This window comes from Oncorhynchus gorbuscha, linkage group LG17, assembly GCF_021184085.1.
Source record: "Oncorhynchus gorbuscha isolate QuinsamMale2020 ecotype Even-year linkage group LG17, OgorEven_v1.0, whole genome shotgun sequence".
In the NCBI taxonomy this organism is placed as follows: Eukaryota; Metazoa; Chordata; class Actinopteri; order Salmoniformes; family Salmonidae; genus Oncorhynchus; species Oncorhynchus gorbuscha.
The window spans coordinates 47,574,111-47,595,902 of record NC_060189.1 but is presented as its reverse complement, the minus strand read 5'-3'; the positions used below and the strand labels follow the sequence as shown (position 1 = coordinate 47,595,902).

General features: G+C 44.1%; 1 protein-coding gene across 3 annotated transcripts in view; it reads left to right on the top strand.

The window, feature by feature from the left end:
- The window catches only part of LOC124001287 (catenin alpha-2), a 724,530-nt gene that overhangs the window by 161,336 nt on the left and 541,402 nt on the right, over nt 1–21,792 (top strand). For all 3 annotated transcript variants that reach the window (XM_046307950.1, XM_046307952.1, XM_046307951.1), the window contains exons 5-6: nt 1,002–1,121; nt 6,811–7,077. In XM_046307950.1, the coding sequence (XP_046163906.1) occupies nt 1,002–1,121; nt 6,811–7,077 (387 nt within the window). The remainder of the gene's footprint in view (nt 1–1,001; nt 1,122–6,810; nt 7,078–21,792) is intronic.

Here is a 21,792-nt window from a genome sequence, read left to right as displayed (position 1 = left end):
CTGTGCCTAAGCTTCCCATCAAAGGCCACTTACGAGTTATTTCTCTCCCCTCTCTCTCTCTCTCTCTCTGTCTCTCTGTCTCTCTGTCTCTCTGTCTCTCTCTCTCTCTGTCTCTCTCTCTCTCTCTCTGTCTCTGTCTCTCTCTCTCTCTCTCTCTCTCTCTGTCTCTCTGTCTCTCTCTCTCTGTCTCTCTCTCTCTCTCTGTCTCTCTGTCTCTCTGTCTCTCTCTCTCTCCCTCTCTGTCTCTCTCTCTGTCTCTCTCTCTGTCTCTGTCTCTCTCTCTCTGTCTCTCTCTCTCTCTGTCTCTCTCTCTCTCTCTCTCTCTCTCTCTCTCTGCTCTCTTTCTTTCTTCTGCTCTCTCTCTCTCTCTCTCTCTCTCTCTCTCTCTCTCTCTCTCTCTCTCTCTCTCTCTCTCTCTCTCTCTCTCTCCAATACTATTGTCTGCACTTTCTTAAGGCTACAGAAAGTAGTTTAGAATAAGAATGGACCTGCAGGGATGAGGATCACTAAAAGGAGACAATTAAAAAAAAAACTCAAGTTAATTGCCACAAAAAAAAATGTTCTAGTAGCAATTACAAAGAAGTGAAAATTAATTTTGGTCCCGCCAAGCAAAGTTCCATATTATTTTTTATACAGATGATTTTATTTGATCACCCTGTTGCAGGAGGGACATTTTAAACTTGTAGTGTATTTGAGGTTTAAAACGGGTTCTGAAGTTTGTCAAACCCTTTTCAACCCCTACAAAAATGTCCATTCATTATAATCCATGTAATAATTCACATTTCCTGTTGCTGGAGGATTAAATTGATGCTCAAATTGAGATCCTACATCTGTAGCTGAAGTTTTGTCACTTCATGAAAATACTTAATGGAAAGCCTTAAGGTAGCTATGTCCATAAGCTCTTTGGAAATGTTAAATATCTGTGTCTCTGTGTTTTCGTGTGTGTGTCTGTGTGTCTATTTGTGTGTGTGTGTGTGTGTGTGGGGGTGTGTATATGACAGGTGGAGGAGGCCCTGGAGGCAGTGAAGAATGCCACCAACGAGCAGGACCTTGCCAACCGCTTCAAAGAGTTTGGCAAGGAGATGGTGAAGCTCAACTATGTGGCTGCCCGCAGACAGCAGGTAACACAAACACACTCACACTAGCAGGTAATAGTTAAATATGTCCGACTCCACACCAGGCTCCTTGAGCTCGTATCACAGATAAATGGGAAACCAAGCTTTGCAGGAGACACACATACGCACAGACACACACACACCTGTACCTCCAGCACCTGTACCTCTAACCATCAGTGATGTGTTAAACCTCGAGACGATTAGGTCCAGCCAGGAGAAGTTTAAAGAGGAAATCAGTACCGAGGTAGACGCATTAAAAAACGATAGAGACAGAGAGCCCTTCGGCTCTTACCAAAGACACAGCAAGAACACTGATTCTCTATCAAAGCAGGACATCGTACACGCACAGAGCAAGCAGACACAGTCATGGCACTACATCACACCACTGCCTCTATCACTAGCCTAGGGAGGGGGGGAAATGACTCTCAACACCGAGCTGGGCTCTCGGTCATAACTGAACGCCTTCTCCAAAAACACGTTTAAGTGCTGCGCTGTATCTGTGACTGTGCCATAGCACGCCGTTTCTGACTGAGGAATGACTGAGGCTGCGTCCCAAATGGCACACTACTTTTGAGCAAGGGCCCATAGAGCTCTGGTCAAAAGTAGTGCACTAAATACTTTCCTGACTTTATTGTCCCCTTGGGGAAATATTGTTGCAGTGTCATGTAGACGTTTAAAGTGGTGTTTAAATACAAAACAAGATTGGCAATATAACTTTCATAACAGTTACATAACAATAAAAAGAGACTAGCCTGCCGTTCAAAGTCTGGGTACAGGGGGTGGCTTGGGTCTAAAATGATTTTGTGAGCCTGGCGAAGGGCCCTGACCTTAAAGATCTCGTCCAGGCCTGTCCGTTTGACTCCAAGTACCCTGCTTGCTGTGGTGATAATCCTTCTCAGCATATTTCTCTGGCTGACAGTGGCATTGCCAAACCAACAAACAATACAAAAAGTGAAAATACTCTCAGTGAAAGATTTGTAAATCAGAGTCAGTATAGTACAGTCTACATTAAAATATCCCAGCTTTTTGAGAAAGTACAGTCTCTGTTGGCTCTTTTTGTAGATCAGGTCTGTACATTTACTCCACTGAAGCTTATTGTCCAAGAGGAGACACAGATAATTTGTATTCCTCTATAATCTCTATGTTCTGACCTCTGATAGATGTTGCAGAGGTAGGTGTTGTACACTTCCTGAAGTCTACGCACATCTCTTTGGTCTTATTGGTATTGAGGACCAAGTGTGATTCCTCGCACCACTCTACAAAGTCACCTAGGAGCGGGCCATGGTGTTCCTCGTCATCATGCAACAGGCTGATCAAGGCAGTGTCATCAGCGAACTTAACGAGGTGTCTGCCAGGATGGGAAGTAGTACAACTATTAGTGTACAAGTTGCACAGGAGTGGGGACAAAACACATCCCTGAGGAGAGCCTGTGTTGGTGTATGTCCGACACGTGGGGACCTACTTTTGACCGCTGGCTCAGGAAGTCCAACAACCACAAAACCAGCCCCCCATTTAAGGAGAAGTCCCGAAAGAGTCTCTGTGCCAGAATGTAAGGCTGGATTGTGTTGAAGGCAGAAGAAAAGTCAACAAACAGAACCCTGAAATTGGATTTGGCACCCTCTAGATGTCTATAGACCATGTTGAGGAGAGTAAGAGTGCCATCATCAACTCCTCTGCTGGGGCTGATAGGAAAACTGAAACGGGTCGAGGAGATTCTCGGTGGCGCTGAGAACATGACTTTTCATCATTTTCTCAAGGCATTTCATGACTAAGGATGTCAAGGCGACATGGCGGTAGTCATTCAGCACAGAGGGATGAGATGCTTTAGGAATTGGTAGAATTATGGAGTTTTTCGAGGGAGGATTGGAAAATGTCTGTTAAAAACACCAGCCAATTGTTTAGCACAGTGCTTTAGAACCTGTCCACTTGTCTGGGAGTGGGATTTTGTGTGCGTTACTGTCATGTATTGTATTGTCATGTCTTGTCCCTGTGCTTTCTCTTCTCTTCGTTTCCCCCTGCTGGTCGTATTAGGTTTCTCTCTCTCTATCCCTCTCTCTCTCTATCGTTCCGTTCCTGCTCCCAGCTGTTCCTCATTCTCCTAACGACCTCGTTTACTCTCTCACACCTGTCCCCTATTTTTCCCTCTGATTAGGTCTCTATTTCTCTCTCGGTTTCTGCCTCTGTCCTTGTCGGATTCTTGTTTGCTTTGCCCTTGTTCCGTCCTGTCGTGTTTTGCCTTTTCATCAGATGCTGCGTGTGAGCAGGTGTCTCTGTCCGCTACGGCCCGCGCCTACCCGAAGGGACCTGCAGTCTGTTGCCGCTTGTCCTGCAATTCTCCTCAAAAACTAGAGGAATTATGTTTTCCCTGTTTGGACATCTCCTGTAAAGATTGAGGATTATGTTTTCCCTGTTTGGACTTTAATAAACTCCGTTTCTGTTAAGTCGCTTTTGGGTCCTCACTCACCTGCATAACAGTTACATCCCCTGAACATCTTCAAAACATTTGTTTGTAATGATGCTTCCATTTTTATTAATTTTTTACCTCCGACACAAAGTTGTCTGCTTTCAAATCTTGAGAAGAAAACATTCAGTTTATTTATAACCATGTTCTGGCCCTCATGTCTCCCAAGGACAGCATTGGTTTTTCCCCTGCAGACTGTGTGTTGGGAGCGTTAGCCATGGATTTAATCCCTTGCCAGGCCACCCTTGTGTTTCCTGAGGAGAGGGTCCTCTCCACCCTTTGCTTGTATGCCTCCTTGTCCACTAGTATCTGTCTTTTGAACTCACGTTGTACATCTCTTAAAGCCTGTCTATCACCCTCATGAACTGCCTTCTTCCTATTAAGTAGTGATTGAAGATTTTTTTGATACCCTAGACTTATTGTTAGGGAAGCTTTTATGGGTTTTAGTGGGCACAACTGACTCAACACAGAAGTTTACATAGTCTGAAACATCTGAGTTCATCAAGATCCGAGCTGCTGTCCTCATACCTCCCACATAGTACAGTCAAAACACCCCCTGGAGACCAAATACCTCCCACATAGTACAGTCAAAACACCCCCTGGAGACCAAATACCTCCCACATAGTACAGTCAAACCACCCCCTGGAGACAAGTGATACTGTTGTCGTTCCAAATCTGGACAGTTTTAACTGTGGGTTTCTCCCTCTCCAGGAGCCGACAGTAGGTTGGCCTGAGGTAGTTTTAACTGTGGGTTTCTCCCTCTCCAGGAGCCGGCAGTAGGTTGGCCTGAGGTAGTTTTAACTGTGGGTTTCTCCCTCCCTTCTCCCTTGAATGTACACAACGGTAACAAACAATTGGGGGAAATCACGGGGCAGATAGTAAGGTCGCAGTGACACAGACAGCAGTTCAATGTCGGGGGCACAGAGTCTCTCTCTTACCAGGATCGATTTACACCACTGGTCCCTGACAAGCAGACGTGATGTTTCCCTGTGAGGGTCAGATCACGGACCTCTCTGACCAGAGTGAAGCCGGCCGCACCCTATTCCCCATACAGGGAATAGGGTGTGATTTGGGACACATGATGAAAGAGTTGAGCTGCCGTCTCTCGGTTGATTGCCTCACATCTCTCCGTCGCTGGAAATGCCTCTTAAACATGACCATGGAATAATCATTTTGAATTCAGGGAAAATGTCTTTTGAGTGCTTTCTTAAAGCTCCACTAAGTTTGGGTACTTTTTGGAAGTGGCACATCGTTGAGGGAATGCTTTTTTCCCTAACCTTTCTTAGAATTAAAAAGGAAGAGTTACGTGAGAACACTTAATAATGCATAGGTAGAGTTTTGACAGGAAATCTGTAATAAATAATGTGTTATGCGCTCAGTCGAAATGTTGGGTCACGCAAGGTACGCTGTTCAAGGGGACCGACTTGACATAAAATAACTTTCTTCATATCAAGAAGGCCTGCCTATCAAGGCTTTATGATGTTTGAATAGAATATGAGTAGACATATCGAAGGAAGCCCGTGCAGTTGAAAGCCTCAAGTTTCAACTTTCAATCGACACATATCTCTTGCCCACAATAATGGTATGTGACGATTCATTTGAGTGAGTTTAATTAAATATTCAGCCTTCGTTTGGATTGTAAATCCCGAGAGTCAGGCCAGATGTCAAATCCTCTCTAAAGGATTTCGAGCCAAGTGAAAGTTTCCTTTGAACAAAGTTTCAGTACCTCAAACTTTTCAAATCCATTCCAATACTGCTACATAACAAAAGTCAAATGAGTTATGTATGTTAGTATAATTCTGCAGGTTTACTATATAACCCGTGCTGACGTCTGGCCTGAGTATGTGTAGCATGTCCTAACACGTATACAACGCTTCCTAAGCAATATAACATTTCCTAACCCGTTTATAACATTTCCTGAACAGTAGACAACCTTTCCTGACCAATATACACTGAGTGTAACAAACATTAGAAACACTGCTCTAATATTGAGCTGCACCCCCCATTTTGCCAGCAGAACCACTTTCATTGGAAAGCGTTCCACAGGTTGGCTGGATGTCCTTTGGGGTGGTGGGGTGGTGGATCGTTCTTGATACACACGGGGAAATTGTTGAGCGTGAAAAACCCAGCAGTGTTGCATTTCTTGATGCAAACTGGCCTGACACCTACTACCATACCCTGTTCCTTTAGTCATGCCCATTAACCCTCACAATCCATGACTATATTGTCTCAAGGCTTAAAAATCCATATTTAACCTGTCTCCTCCCCTTCGTCTACACTGATTGAAGTGGATTTAACAAGTGACATCAATAAGGGATCGTAGCTTTTACCTGGATTCACCTGGTCAGTCTTTGTCATGGACAGAGCAGGTGTCCTTAATGTTTTGTATACTCAGTGTATAACATTTCCTAAAAGGTATACATTTCCTAACCAATATATAACATTTCTTAACCAGTATATAACATTTCCTTAACAGTATACATTTTAGAAACAGTATACATGTCCTAAACAGTCTACAACATTTCCTAACCGTTATATAGCATTCCTGACCAGTATATAACATTTCCTGACCAGTATATAACATTTCCTAACCAGTATATAACATTTCCTAACCAGTATACAACATTTCCTAAACAGTATATAACATTTCCTGACCAGTATATAACCTTTCCTGACCAGTATATAACATTTCCTAAACAGTATATAACATTTCCTTAACAGTATACATTTTAGAAACAGTATACATGTCCTAAACAGTATACAACATTTCCTAACCGTTATATAGCATTCCTAACCAGTATATAACATTTCCTGACCAGTATATAACATTTCCTAACCAGTATATAACATTTCCTAACCAGTATACAACATTTCCTAAACAGTATATAACATTTCCTGACCAGTATATAACCTTTCCTGACCAGTATATAACCTTTCCTGACCAGTATATAACATTTCCTAACCAGTATATAATATTTCCTAACCAGTATACAACATTTCCTAATCAGTATATAACATTTCCTGACCAGTATATAACCTTTCCTGACCAGTATATAACCTTTCCTGACCAGTATATAACATTTCCTGACCAGTATATAACATTTCCTGACCAGTATATAACATTTCCTAACCAGTATATAACATTTCCTAACCAGTATACAACATTTCCTAAACAGTATATAACATTTCCTAACCAGTATATAACATTTCCTAACTCCCCCATCTCGTCTTCAGGAGCTGAAAGACCCCCAGTGCCGGGACGAAATGGCGGCTGCGCGCGGCGCCCTGAAGAAGAACGCCACCATGCTCTACACGGCCTCGCAGGCCTTCCTGCGCCACCCGGACGTGGCGGCCACGCGCGCCAACCGCGACTACGTCTTCAAGCAGGTGCAGGAGGCCATCGGGGGCATCAGCAGTGCCGCTCAGGCCACCTCGCCCGGCGACGAGAAGCACGGCCACGCTGGCATCGGCGAGCTGGCCGCGGCCCTCAACGAGTTTGACGTGAGTACCATAACCGCTTTCGCCTCTCCCCCGGCGCCATGATAAAAGTCGGGAAGCGTTGTATGGAGTTCTATGGAGTCTGCAAGACTGTGGGTCTGGCTGGGATGTATTTCTAAGGCTGTTGCCCAGGTGGGTACCTTTCCTTCCCTTCCTCTCCTTTAACGACCGCTGCCTCGTCTCTGTGCTCTGAGGCTACATCACAGGCCTTGTCACAGCCTTGTCTCCATGTGTTTTCCAAAGAAAAGGGCAACCGTTTTGGCAAAGCGTATTTGAAACGGATTCTTGCATGGTGTTGACACACTTTTCAGGTGAACACGTCTGAGTGTTTGACAGTTGTACAGAGTACTTTGAACTTGATCTACTCCACTGTACGATACGCCCGTGGGCCTGCACAGAGAGACAGAGCAGTGACTAACGTTACCACTGAAACCGTCCAGTGATATACACTCACCTTCCGTCATCACGTGTTAAAGATATGGATTCAGAGAGACTTCTGCCTTCTTTTTCCACAAACTGCTTGGGTTGTCTCTGTTATCTCGGCATTCACAACACATTTTGTCGACAGCCTTTTAATTACATACAACGTGATGAATTGCTCACCTGCAAACCGCAGCCGACGATTATATCAGACCGTGAATTATTCAGCTAACATTTGCAAAGGGAGAGAGTCACACAGGCGTACTAACACACGCGCACACACACAGAGACACACCCACACACGCACAACCCACACACAGGCACACGCACACACTTCCGTTTCCCACCTCAGGTGTGTGTGTGACTGACTTTCCCACATTCATCCCTTCAGTCTTTTGATTCCCCAGCACAGCCTGCAATACCACACGCGCATATTGTCTGTTATTTTCTTTGCGATGATGTTATTGACAGAAACTTTGACAGGTGACTAAATCCACCTGCGTACGGCTGAGCATCGCTCAAACGTCGCTGTTTGAGCAAAGGATCACTGTGAGGTCAGGTCATTTACCAGCTTTAAAACAAAATGCCACCTCAGCAGATAAGTCAATGTGCATTATTGCGTGTGTCCTATCTAGTGTACTGCTTTTGATCAGAGCCCTATGAGCACTATATAGGGAATAGGGTGCCATGCAACCCTGCTGTTTTCATTCATCTCTATAGGTGGTCTTTAATTTAACTTCCCTTTCAGTACACACACTGGCAGCACTGGAGGAATACATAGTTTACAAGGATGTTCCTAAATATTATTACTAGCGTGGACATTCCAGAATGGTATATTCCAGAATGGTTTCTGCTGCGTAGAGAAATATGACTAAAGACTGGCACCTAGTGGCCAAGGACTATAAATACACCGCAGACCGATAACTGATAAAGGTGGATGTAATTCTAGAGCAGTGCCCATCTCAGAGTAGGAGTGCTGATCGAGGATCAGCTCCCCAATGTCCATGTCATCTTATTCATTATGATCTAAAAGGCTAAACTGACCATAGATCAACACTCAGACAGACTTTATGAATAAGGGCCCTGGCACATACTGTGAAATTTCAGAGGGACTGTTTTTTAAATTTGACCTTTATTTAACTAGGCAAGTCAGTTAAGAACAAATTCATATTTTCAATGACAGCCTAGGAACAGTAGGTTAACTGCCATGTTCAGGGGCAGAACAACAGATGTTTACCTTGTTAGCTTGGGGGATTTGATCTCGCAAGCCTTTACAATTACTAGTCCAACACTCTAACCACTAGGCTACTTGCCGTATATTGTTGTAATGACAATACATGGACGTATGCTTTCTACCTGAAAGTCAACAGGTCTTTGATTAAATTAAACCGCAATTCAACATTCTTCATTAAATATTTTGCCATTTAGCAGATGCTCTTTCTTTTCCAGGGCAACTAGAATGAAGTGCCTTTCTCTGCAATTCAAACCCACGACCTTTTGGTTACTGGCCCGACGTTCTTAACCGCTAGGCTACCTGCCACCCTGTTTAAGTTACATACTAACAAGCAGGCAATATATTTTGAGGGGGAATATTGAAAAAGTCATAACGTCTAATGTGATGGGTTTGATTGATTGGGCACGTATTATTGACATTATAGTTAGACGCGTGGCTTTGAATACATGAGCAGCGTTTAACGTGTTTTTGTTGAATTTATCTGATGGCATTCGGTATCGTGAGTGTGCAATGCCTGAAGTGTAAAGTGGTTGTGCACGGGACTCCATTTTTATTAGGTTGTAGGGCAACAAAAGAATATCACTCGTGTGTTATCCTTCAGGTTGGCTAGCATACCATTTGGTTTGTGGTACTGTTAAAGCATCTGCATGCTTCCCACCCGGAACAGTCCGGAAACAGTTTGAACATGTATTATGACAACATTTTGTGACGTTTTTTCTCTTTTTGGTCTACGGCAAGAGTTTTTTTCCCGGCTGTTTGTTCGGTAAGCCGAAGTCTGATAGCCGAAGTCTACTCCCCTTCTGTCGGTGATTGGTCAACAGTAGGGATTCTTCAATTAAGTCTTTGTTGTCATTCACGTTTATTCACTTGAGAAACACCTGCACCAAACATCGTAGTTAGATGTAAAATGGTGCGACTTACATCTCCTCCGCAAAAACATCAAAATGAATGACAGATTTATTATATCTTACTTGAATTCCACGGTGTCTCAAGATGGACAAACAGTACTGTTGCCACGTTGTTCTCGTTTTTCAAGGGAACCTACTATGCAGACCACAGGAGGCTGCTTAGGGCAGAACGGCTCATAATAATGGCTGAAATGGAGCGAATGGATTGGCATCAAATGGCATTTGGTATTTGGTTTGATTGGTATTTGATACCATTCCACATATTTCATTCCAGCCATTCCCATGAGCCCGTTGTCCCCGATTAATGTGCCTCCTGTGATGCAGACACCTTTACAGGGTATGATGTGCTGTATTATAGCCCACAGGTAGACCGGTAGCTGAATTTCATTTGTATTATAGTGACCCCATGTGGTCGAAATTGAGAATTGCAAGCATGTCTATAAGCCTGTCACTCAACACCTGTAATGTAGGTGAGGGCAACACTTGCTTACATATATCAGATGCAAAGCCTAAACATCACATTGAATTTATTTGATAAACCTTTTTCAAATGGTGGTGAATATATAGCCTGGTCCCAGATCTGTTATGGTGCTGTACAGGCAACTCATGTGGTCATTGGCTATACAGAACAAACATATCTATAAGTCCGGAAATACATGATCGACATGATGGCAAGATGGCAGCTGGAAAGTTTCGAGAAGGGATGCGGTTTTAAATCAGAAGATCAGGCTCCATGACAAGATTGGCACAAAGAATTTTGGCAATGGGAAATACACCACCTTCGTACATCCCAATTGCCACAGTCCCTCCAAAAGGGCGATTAAGGTCAGAGGTAAACGCCAAATTGATGGTGGAAACCTCATAATTACCCTATGCCTGTTACTGTCTGGAAATGTTCATCAATGCCCTGGCCCATTTTCTAGCGATAAATCCATTGGAGCAGCGGCATGCTACAATGGAGAAGGGCAGAAGGGTAGGAGCCCTCTCTTTCAGGTATGAATAATGAATAGAGGATTTGCAGACTTCGATCATGGCAACCAACCCCTCATCCCCCACTTCCCTCTGCTGACCGAGCGCGGCGACCAGGAGAGGATGCAGAGGGAGGCCCCAGACAAGACGGGCTGTTGTGCCGAATGGACGTGGAGCAAAACTGGATTAGGGGCAGGGGACCTGAACGGCAACCCCCCCACCCCCCCCGGCGTCAGGTGCGAGGGCGAACCCTGGAGCTTCACAGCTGCAATTGAACTGCAGGGAGTCAACACTCGTCTCAAGTGAACAATTCTGTCTGACAGTTCCAACAGCGGAGGAGAACTTGACTCCAGAGAAGATTCTACGAGAGGACGACGCATCCCTCATCTCGGCGTTAGAAGCCCTCCCAAGATCGAGGAAATGAGTCTCCTCTCCGGTAACTAAGGTGGGAGGGCTTTGCTTTTTTTCCCCCACCCGAAACATGGCTAGACGGGTTAGATTTTTTTTTTTAAACAACACAGAGTTGTAAATGATGTAGTAATTTGATGAGACCGCAATCGCAAAGGCGGGAGAGTTCATATTTATGTAAGATCAAATATTAGGTTCAACTATAGGTCAGATTAAAGCCATGACGAGACTGAAGCTGTGTGGTTGGACATTATATTAACAAAATGCAAACCCATTATAGTCGGGAACCTGTTCATAGACAACCAGACCAGACCAGTGTTATGAATTGTTGGAGGAGACTTGCTCCAACTGTACAGATTTTGGTAAATCAAAGTTTATTGTCAATGGTTATTGACATTTTAATACAGACATGCTCAAAAAGGACAATGCTACTATTAAAGCTCTTAAGAATTGTTGTCATCTGTTTTCTTTACACCAGCTGGTTAATGAGCCCGACAGGGTCTGTCCTTCTACCCAAACCATCATTGACCTCGTGTTGGGTGTCAGATAGATCAAGGATGTCAAACAGTGGGGTTGTAAACTATGGCCTCAGTGATCATGCCGTCATGATCTGTATAAGGAAGGTTCATCAAAACATTTGTAATTGTCATTACTAGGTCTATAGAAGAACTATATTGCAGATGGTTTTGTTAATTGTTTGAGCAAGTTGGACTGGTCTGCTGTATTAAAATGCAATGAGGTGGAAAATGCCTGAGGCCATTTTAAATCATTATTTTCAGATGTCGTAGACGAGCAGGCTCCAGGTTTCTGTTGTTGTTGTTGAATAAAGTAAAGAACAGAACCATGGATAAACGATAACGTTTGAAAGGCAGTTAAGCATAGAAATGAACGCTTTCTGGAGTTCAGGAAATCCAGGGCAGATTATATTTTTTTTGTAAACTATAAGAAATTAGGTTACAACAATCTGAAGTGTCTGAAGCTGTTAGGTAACAGTAACAGATTAAAGACCAAAGCCCAAAATCTTAGTTTAGACATTGGAGGAAGGGTAACATCAGACAAGACTGTGGTTCCAGACAGTCTGAATAGCTTTGTTACAACTATAGCTAATATACAGTATTAGTTAGCAAGTTACCTTGTCATTCAGGTTGTTATGGGGAGAGTCAAGTCCAGCAGTTTTACTCACAGCAGGGGATTCAAGTAGAGGTGCAGTGGTCTAAGGCAATGCATCGCAGTGCTAGCTGTGCCACTGGAGATCCTGGGTTTGAGCCCAGGCTCTTTCTTTGCCAGCCGCGACTGGGAGGCCCATGGGGTGGCGCACAATTTGCCCAGTGTCTTCCGCAGTGCGGCTTGTTTGGGTTGTGTTTCAGAGGACGCGTGACTCTCGACTCTTCGCCTCTCCAAGTCCGTACGGGAGTTGCAGCGATGAGACAAGACTACTACCAATTGGAGAGAAAGGGGGGCGGGGAATATTAAAAAGTGTCTGAGTCAACCATGCTAAAGAAGCTGAAAGAACTTGACCCTTCCAAAGCAACTGGCCTTGACAACATTCCTGACAGATTTCTAAGGGATGCTGTGGAAATTATCACCCCCTGTGTAATTCACACTTTAAATCTGTCTATTGAACTAGGGTTTTTTCCCAGTGAGCTAAAACTTTCAAGTGTCACTCCTCAACAGCAACAAAAAGTGAATAAATTAGATCATGGAAACTATCAGCCTGTCTCAATCCTGTTATCCTGTATGTTATCGAAGGTCATGGAAAATATTATGTTCGAGTAGATTGAGAGTTTATATTTCCTTACATAATCTGCTATATGAGCTCCAATCTGGCTTTAGGAAATCCCGTTCCACCGACACTTGCTGACTATATCTAACTGATCACATCAGGAAGGAAGTTGGTGGAGGGAAAATGGGTTAGCTCTTATTGGCAAGGAAGAAAACAGATGGCAGATGTGGATGGGACCCTGTCAAAACCGCAAATCTTGAACTGCGGAATACCCCAAGGGAGTGTACTGGGTCCTCTTTCTTTTCTGTTGAATATAAATGATCTGAAATCTGCCTCTACATGTGACTGTTTCCTCTATGCAGATGATTCTGCACTGCTGGTTTCCCACAAAGACAGCAATGGGGTTGAGAAAGCCCTCAGTGCTGAACTTCTGAATGTCAGTAAATGACTATAAGCTGTCACTTCACCTTGGAAAACAGAGACCATATTGTTCGGGTCCAATGTGAAATTGAGGAAATCCCCCGATTGGAAGGTGGTAGTAGGTTACACAACAGCAAAATACTCAGTTAAGTATCATGGATGTGTGCTAGATAACCATCAGACAGGGGGGAGCATGGCACAGAAATGTATATCCAAAGTGAACCATAACATTTTGGTTACTGGCTATAACCTCCAAATATCTGGATAAGAATGCAATGGCAGGGGCTCTTGTTCAGTAAATTCCAACCTCTCTCTACTGTGCCACTGTTACCTTCTCTACAAAGTTACATGTTATGGTAATTCGATCTACTCTGCTTTTTATGGAAAACAGTTCGGCTTTCAAAAAGCAAAAAGAGCGAAGCTAATTTGATTCCAGTAGGTAGGCAACAGTTTAATGAGACAAATTGCCCTCTGCCAGTCAGTGTGTGTGTGTGTGCTCTCCTGAAGCTGCTCGTTCATGATTGATTCCTGCTACACTATACTACACAGCCCCAGCCTGTGGACGGAGACACTATATGTTAGGCAATGCAACGGCTGGACACACATACACAGAGAAAACACACACACACACACACACATATTCTCACACTCCTGCAGGAGCATACACAGGGCAGGGCATAGGGTTCATGCACGTACATGCACGCACACACACACGCACGCACGCACCCACACACACATCCACAGTACACACACATTTATGTCAGTAATGGAACTCTTCAGGAGATGGGCATGTGTGATGACGGGGTCAATCAGTCCTGGATCAGTCCTGGTCTGCATCCCAAATGTCACCCTATTGCCAATATGGGGACAATAGGGCTCCTGTCAAAAGTAGTGCACTTTATAGGGAATAGGGTGTCATTTTGAATGAATGTCTTCTCCCCTCTCTGGACTGGGCCGGACTGGGCTGGGCTGGGATGAGAATCTATTCACAAATGAGCGATGCGATCAAAAGGGAAGGCTGTTTGTTGATGTGTAGGAGGGTAGGTGTGTATGTTTACGTGTCAGATATATGATTTAGTCAAATGTACGTTGAGAGAATATTATATTTAGCTTTGGACATTTGGATTATGGCATGTACGGCACATTGTAGACAGATTGCACTGTGGATTCGACTGTTCCCCTAGCCTTGGGTCTTCACTCTTACTTTTTTCAACTTTCCCCATCCATTTTATTTTGTGATTCCATTTTGCATCAAAACGATCGTTCTCTCCCTCTCCTCAGAGTTCCCCTCCCTCCAACGCCTAGCCCCTGATCAGAGAGAATGTAGTATGTCAGACGGCAGCACACGTAACATGCTCCCGCTTCCTCACCTACCCAGGCCAAATTCATATTGATCACTCACAGAACCAACCAGCACTCCAGTCCAAGGGGAAGGTGATGAGAAACACGACCACAGACTCCGAAAACATCTCTCCTATTCCTAAAAAAAAAAAAACTATGATCAAATAGTCTTATCATGTTACTCCGTCTATCCTGTTCTCGTTTCTGCCAACTCTTTCTCTACCAAAGCAAATGAATCCCACACATTGACCTTTGGAGAAGGAGCAGGCAAATGATACTAGTCAGTAGAAGTTAACCAATCCACATAGACTGTATTGTTAGTCTCGGTGTGTTCAGTTTCACCTCTCTGCGTTGACTCTTGGGAACGTTGAATGACGTTTTTGGTATTTAGTATTGATATCCACTGTCCCACAGAGTAAGGCCTGCAGTGGCCTGCCGAGGTCAAGCCATGACCAAACCTTCCCAAATTAAAAAGGGCTGGTTGAGCTCCGCTCTCTTCCATTCTTTCGTAGGAGCAAACAGATAGACCAAGGCTAGCTGAGGTTATTGCGCAATGTGGCACTAGAGCTGACACTGGAGAAGGAGAAGGCCAGAGTTGTAAAAATATTTTTTATATTTTTGTATTTCACCTTTATTTAACCAGGTAGGCAAGTTGAGAACAAGTTCTCATTTACAATTGCGACCTGGCCAAGATAAAGCAAAGCAGTTCGACACATACAACGACACAAGAGTTACACATGGAGTAAAACAAACATACAGTCCATAATACAGTAGAAACAAGTCTATATACGATGTGAGCAAATGAGGTGAGATAAGGGAGGTAAAGGCAAAAAAAGGCCATGGTGGCAAAGTAAATACAATATAGCAAGTAAAACACTGGAATGGTAGATTTGCAGTGGAAGAATGTGCAAAGTAGAAATAAAAATAATGGGGTGCAAAGGAGCAAAATAAATAAATTAAATAAATACAGTAGGGAAAGAGGTAGTTGTTTGGGCTAAATTATAGGTGGGCTCTGTACAGGTGCAGTAATCTGTGAGCTGCTCTGACAGCTGGTGCCTAAAGCTAGTGAGGGAGATAAGTGTTTCCAGTTTCAGAGATTTTTGTAGTTCGCAGAAGAGAACTGGAAGGAGAGGCGGCTAAAGAAAGAATTGGTTTTGGGGGTGACCAGAGAGATATACCTGCTGGAGCGCGTGCTACAGGTGGGTGATGCTATGGTGACCAGCGAGCTGAGATAAGGGGGGACTTTACCTAGCACGGTCTTGTAGATGACATGGAGCCAGTGGGTTTGGCGACGAGTATGAAGCGAGGGCCAGCCAGCGAGAGTGTACAGGTCACAATTATGGGTAGTATATGGGGCTTTGGTGACAAAACGGATTGCACTGTGATAGACTGCATCCAATTTGTTGAGTAGGGTATTGGAGGCTATTTTATAAATGACATCGCCGAAGTCGAGGATTGGTAGGATGGTCAGTTTTACAAGGGTATATTTGGCAGCATGACTGAAGGATGCTTTGTTGCGAAATAGGAAGCCAATTCTAGATGTAACTTTGGATTGGAAATGTTTGATGTGGGTCTGGAAGGAGAGTTTACAGTCTAAACCAGACACCTAGGTATTTGTAGTTGTCCACGTATTCTAAGTCAGAGCCGTCCAGAGTAGTAATGTTGGACAGGCGGGCAGGTGCAGGCAGCGTTCGGGAATCTCAGACGACACGAAAGACAGGTTGCAAACAGGCTAGTAATAGGGGTGGCAACAATTTCGGCAGATAACTTTAGAAAGAAAGGGTCCAGATTGTGCAGCTCTTTCAGAACATCAGCTGACTGGATTTGGGAGAGGAAGAAATGGGGAAGGCTTGGGCGAGTTGCTGTGGGGGGTGCAGTGCTGTTGACCGGGGAAGGGGTAGTCAGGTGGAAAGCATGGCCAGCCGTAGAAAAATGCTTCTTGAAATTATTTTTGTTTTCTTTTGTTCTACTGTATTATTGACTGTATGTTTTGTTTATTCCATGTGTAACTCTGTGTTGTTGTATGTGTCGAATTGCTACGCTCAATGTAGCCTACCTGGTTAAATAAAGGTGAAATAAAAATTAAAATAAATTAAAATATCTATGAGGGTGCCCGTGTTTACGGCTGTGGGGAAGTACCTGGTAGGTTCATTGATCATTTGTGTGAGATTGAGGGCATCAAGCTTAGATTGTAGGGTGGCTGGTGTGTAAAGCATGTTCCAGTTTAGGTCGCCTTGCAGCATGAGCTCTGAAGATAGAGGGGGGGCAACCAATTCACATATGGTGTCCAGAGCACAACTGGGGGCAGAGGGTGGTCTATAGCAGGCGGCAACGGTGAGAGACTTGTTTTTAGAGAGGTGGATTTTTCAAAGTAGAAGTTCAAATTGTTTGGGTACAGACCTGGATAGTCGGACAGAACTCTGAAAGGGCAGCTTATGAACAAGTCAAGAGTCCGCCTGACAAAACCCTTTTAAAATGAGAAGGTCAACAAAGGACATTTACTTGTAGGTACCTGAACCGAAAGAGATCCATCCATGTCCTTTTAAACCTTTTTTAACCTATATGATTGTCCGATTGAGGTTAAAATATCTCTTTCACAAAGGAGAACATACCTTTTGGCTATTAACCTCAAATGTCCCTTTGGCCCCCTATGAGAAAACAGTGGGTATAGTGAGGAAGACAGGTTTGCTCCTCCAAAAGGTCAACAGCTGTGCATAATATGGTTAGAGAAGTGAGGAGGTTTGATTGATTTTTATTTGACAGTCCCTTTGTCCAGAGTCCCAGGAGGCTGGCTAGTTGAAGAATCTCAAATATAAACTATATCTAGATTTGTTGGAACAACACTTTTCTTGGTTACCACATGATTCCATATGTGTTATTTTATAGTTTTGATGTCTTCACGATTATTCTACAATGTGGAAAATAGACAAAATAAAGAAAATCCCTTGAATGAGTAGGTGTTCTAAAACGTTTGACCGGTAGTGTACAGGCAGGCAGACATACGCTCTCCCTCGATCTCTCTCTCTCTCTCTCTCTCTCTCTCTCTCTCTCTCTCTCTCTCTCTCTCTCTCTCTCTCTCTCTCTCTCCCCTCTCTCTATCTCTCTCTCTCTCCCCCTCTCTCTATCTCTCTCTCTCCCCCCTCTCTCTATCTCTCTCCCTCCCCATCTCTCCCGCCTTGTGCAACATTGAGCTACTGTACTAGCACACAGAGCCTTTTAAATATTGACCTTCAGGCTGTCTGTCTCCCATCCAGATTAAATGGAACACCTAGAGCCATCGGCATTTGGATTGCAGAACAGGGCTAAATGTGAATCACTGTTTGCACCCTATACACTATTTCCTATTCCACATATAGTGTGCTACTTTTGACAAAAGCCATATGGGCCCTGGTCAAAAGTAGTGCACTATAGGGGATGGGGTTGCCATTTAATCCACATCCACTATGTACACACGGAGTCAGAGTGAATATGCAGAAACACTACAGCAATAATTAGTCTTGGTAATGTCATGCAATTAGTTGAAAGCTAACACACGCACACACACAAATGTGTAAAGATACTGCTAAAGTACGGTACTGGTAGGGAGCTGACTGTCAAGCTGGGATACAAAGCAAGCTTCTCCCTTCAAATGAAATCAAATCACATTTGTCACATGAGCCGAATACACACCTACCCACTGTAGTGCCTTGCAGTCGGAGGCCGAGCAGTTGCCATACCAGGCAGTGATGCAACCCGTCAGGATGTTCTCGATGGTTCAGCTGTAAAACCTTTTGAGGATCTGAGGACCCATGCCAAATCTTTTCAGTCTCCTGAGGGGGAATAGGTTTTGTAGTGCCCTCTTCACGACTGTCTTGGTGTGCTAGGACCATGTTAGTTTGTTGGTGATGTGGATGCCAAGGAACTTGAAGCTCTCAACCTGTTCTACTACAGCCCCGTCGATGAGACCTGGGGGGTGCTCGGTCCTCATTTGCCTGTAGTCCACAATCATCTCCTTTGTCTTGATCATGTTTAGGGATAGGTTGTTGTCCTGGCACCACACGGTCAGGTTTCTGACCTCCTCCCTGTAGGCTGTCTCATCATTGTCGGTGATCAGGCCAACCACTGTTGTGTCATCAGCAAACTTAATGATGGTGTTGGAGTCGTGCCTGACCGGGCAGTCATGAGTGAACCGAGAGTACAGGAGGGGACTTAGCACGAGGATCAGCATGGCGGATGTGTTGTTATCTATCCTTACCACCTGGGGGCGGCCTGTCAGTTGCGGAGGGAGGTGTTTAGTCCCAGGGCCCTTAGCTTAGTGATGAGCTTTAAGGGCACTATTTTTAATTTAATTTAATTTTACCTTTATTTAACCAGGTAGGCAAGTTGAGAATGCGTTCTCATTTACAATTGCGACATCTATGGTGTTTAACGCTGAGCTGTAGTCAATTAATAACATTCTCACATAGGTGTTCCTTTTGTCCAGGTGGGAAAGAGCTGTGTGGAGTGCAATAGAGATTGCATCCAGCGCATAATCGGAGTACACGTCCTGGTAATCCGTCTGGCCCTGAGGCCTTGTTAATGTTGACTTGTTTGTAGGTCTTACTCATATCGGCTGTGGGGAGCGTGATCACACCATCGTCCGGAACAGCTGATGCTCTCGTGCGTGCTTCAGTGTTAATTGCCTCGACACGAGCGTAGAAAGTACTTAGCTCGTCTGGTAGGCTCGTGTCACTGGGCAGCTCTCGGCTGTGCTTCCCTTTGTAGAATTACTATGTAATAGTTTGCAAGCCCTGCCACATCCGACGAGCGTCGGAGCCGATGCAGTATGATTCGATGGTGTGTTGGAGGGCATAGAAGGATTTCTTATAAGCTTCAGGGTTAGAGTCCCGTTCCTTGAAAGTGGCAGCTCTAATCTTTTAGCTCAGTGTAGATGCTGCCTGTTATCCATGGCTTCTGGTTGGGGTATGTACGTACAGTCACTGTGGGGGCGACTTCCTTGATGCACTTATTGATGAAGCCAGTGACTGATGTGATGTACTCCTCAATGCTATCGGAAGAATCCCGGAACATATTTCAGTCTGTGCGAACTAAACTGTCCGGTAGTTTAGCATCTCCTTCATCTGACCACTGTTTTATTGACCAAGTAAATTTTTGCTTGTAGGCAGGAATCAGCAGGATAGAATTATGGTCAGATTTGCTAAATGGAGGGAGAGCTTTGTACGCGTCTCTGTGTGTGGAGTAAAGGTGGTCTAGAATTGTTTTCCCCCTGGTTGCCCTTTTAACATGCTTATAGAAATTAGGTAAAACTGATTGAAGTTTCCCTGCATTAAAGTCCCTGGCCACTAGGAGCGCCGCCTCTGGATGAGCCTTTTCCTGTTTGCTTATGGCGGAATACAGCTCACTGAGTGTGGTTTTAGTGCCAGCATCGGTCTGTGGTGGTATGTAGACAGCTATGAAAAATACAGATGAAAATTCTCTAGGTAGATAGTGTGAAGTTACGAATTACTGTTGCAGGAACATTATGTACAAAAGAAGTTACGAACAACGCAAAAACGAATATTTACAAAAATAAAAATAGCATCGGTTGGTTAAGAGCCGATAAGACTGCAGCCCCCCACTCCGGCGCCATCTTGACATTCTACAAGGACATGTTTCCTTGTGCTGCTTGATATGAGTGGAGTAAGATGAGGGAGGAAAGATGCCTCGGTCGGCGGCCTGCAAAGCTTTTTAATGTAATTGCATTTCACATCAAAATGATTGCCTCAAATCATCCTCTCAGTCAATCCCTTTTACCCTTCTAGTAGCAAATGAGATGAGACTCTGGCTTTTGAGCAGCTGGACATACACACACAAACAAACACAGTGGTTTGCTGCTATCAGACGTCTGTTTAAGTCTATTTGACCCTCTACCTGGAGTGGAAAGGCAGAAACAGGTGCCACAACAGTACATACAGATCACCAGTAGGGGGCATTGTTGTATCACTTTTCAATCCAGTCTTTTTTATAGATATATATAATTATTATTTGTATCCCTTTTCCAGTCGCTTCGTTCTTCTTCTTCTTCTTCTTCTTCTTCTTCGAGAGAGAGAGAGAGAGAGAGAGAGAGAGAGAGAGAGAGAGAGAGAGAGAGAGAGAGAGAGAGAGAGAGAGAGAGAGAGAGAGAGAGAGAGAGAGAGAGAGAGAGAGAGAGAGAGAGAGAGAGAGAGAGAGAGAGAGAGAGAGAGAGAGAGAGTTAATGAGATGTAGACTAGGATACATAACTCCTGATGTTTGATTTCAATGTTATAGGTCTATTTAACCTCTGAAAGTCTAAGCCGTTGACATTTAGCTATTATATTTTTCTTAGGACGCCTTTAGGTATTTAGAAAGTATTTAATAAAATATAGAATTTGATGTTTACCGCTGTAGCCCATAGAAACGCACTGAATAACACATTCATAAATGGCAAAAATATACTCCAAAAAATAAATCATACGGAATAAGGTTTTGAAGTGTGTCGTATATAAAGGAAATATAACAATGCTCAGGAAATATTGTACTATTTTTGGACACATATTTCACCCCGTGTTTTTGTTGTCACAATAACCTAGAACACCACCCATGTTCACGAGTCTCTCCTTTCCATAGTGGAGTCATATTAGTTTGTAGCTCAAACGATTGCGAAGCTGCAGACAGAGGTTGACACATCAGCTTTGCCGACTTCAGACGCAGCCCAAAGAAACGGACAACTCTATCTTAAAATGACTGATTTTGATAGGGATTTGTTTATCGTGCTACTTAGATTGATGCACGGGTGAGTCAATAGACTCTTAATGGTGAAATGCTCCACTGCTAACTAACTACTAGGTGCTGCTGAGCTGACCAATGGGAATACTGTTGGTCTTCAGTGGGTGTGTGTTGACCCCTGACCTTTCGTCCAGTGGCTAGTAGATGGATACTTTCTCCAGCTGCTCACTGAGAGAAATTGCTCAGCATTCCTTTCCTCTCCTCCCTCGTTTCCTCCTGAGCTGACTGGAGAGGCGCTTCTCTCTCACACACACGCACACACACACGCACACACACACACACACACACACACACACACACACACACACACACACACACACACACACACACACACACACACACACACACACACACACACACACACACACACACACACACACACACACACACACACACACACACACACACACACACACACACTAACACATAGGTTCATGCGTACGCATGGTGCAGTGCCGTGGAGCCTGCGGCAGAGATCCAAGTCACTCTGGATTATTTGTCGTGTGATGCTGTTGTTGTTTTCATCCATT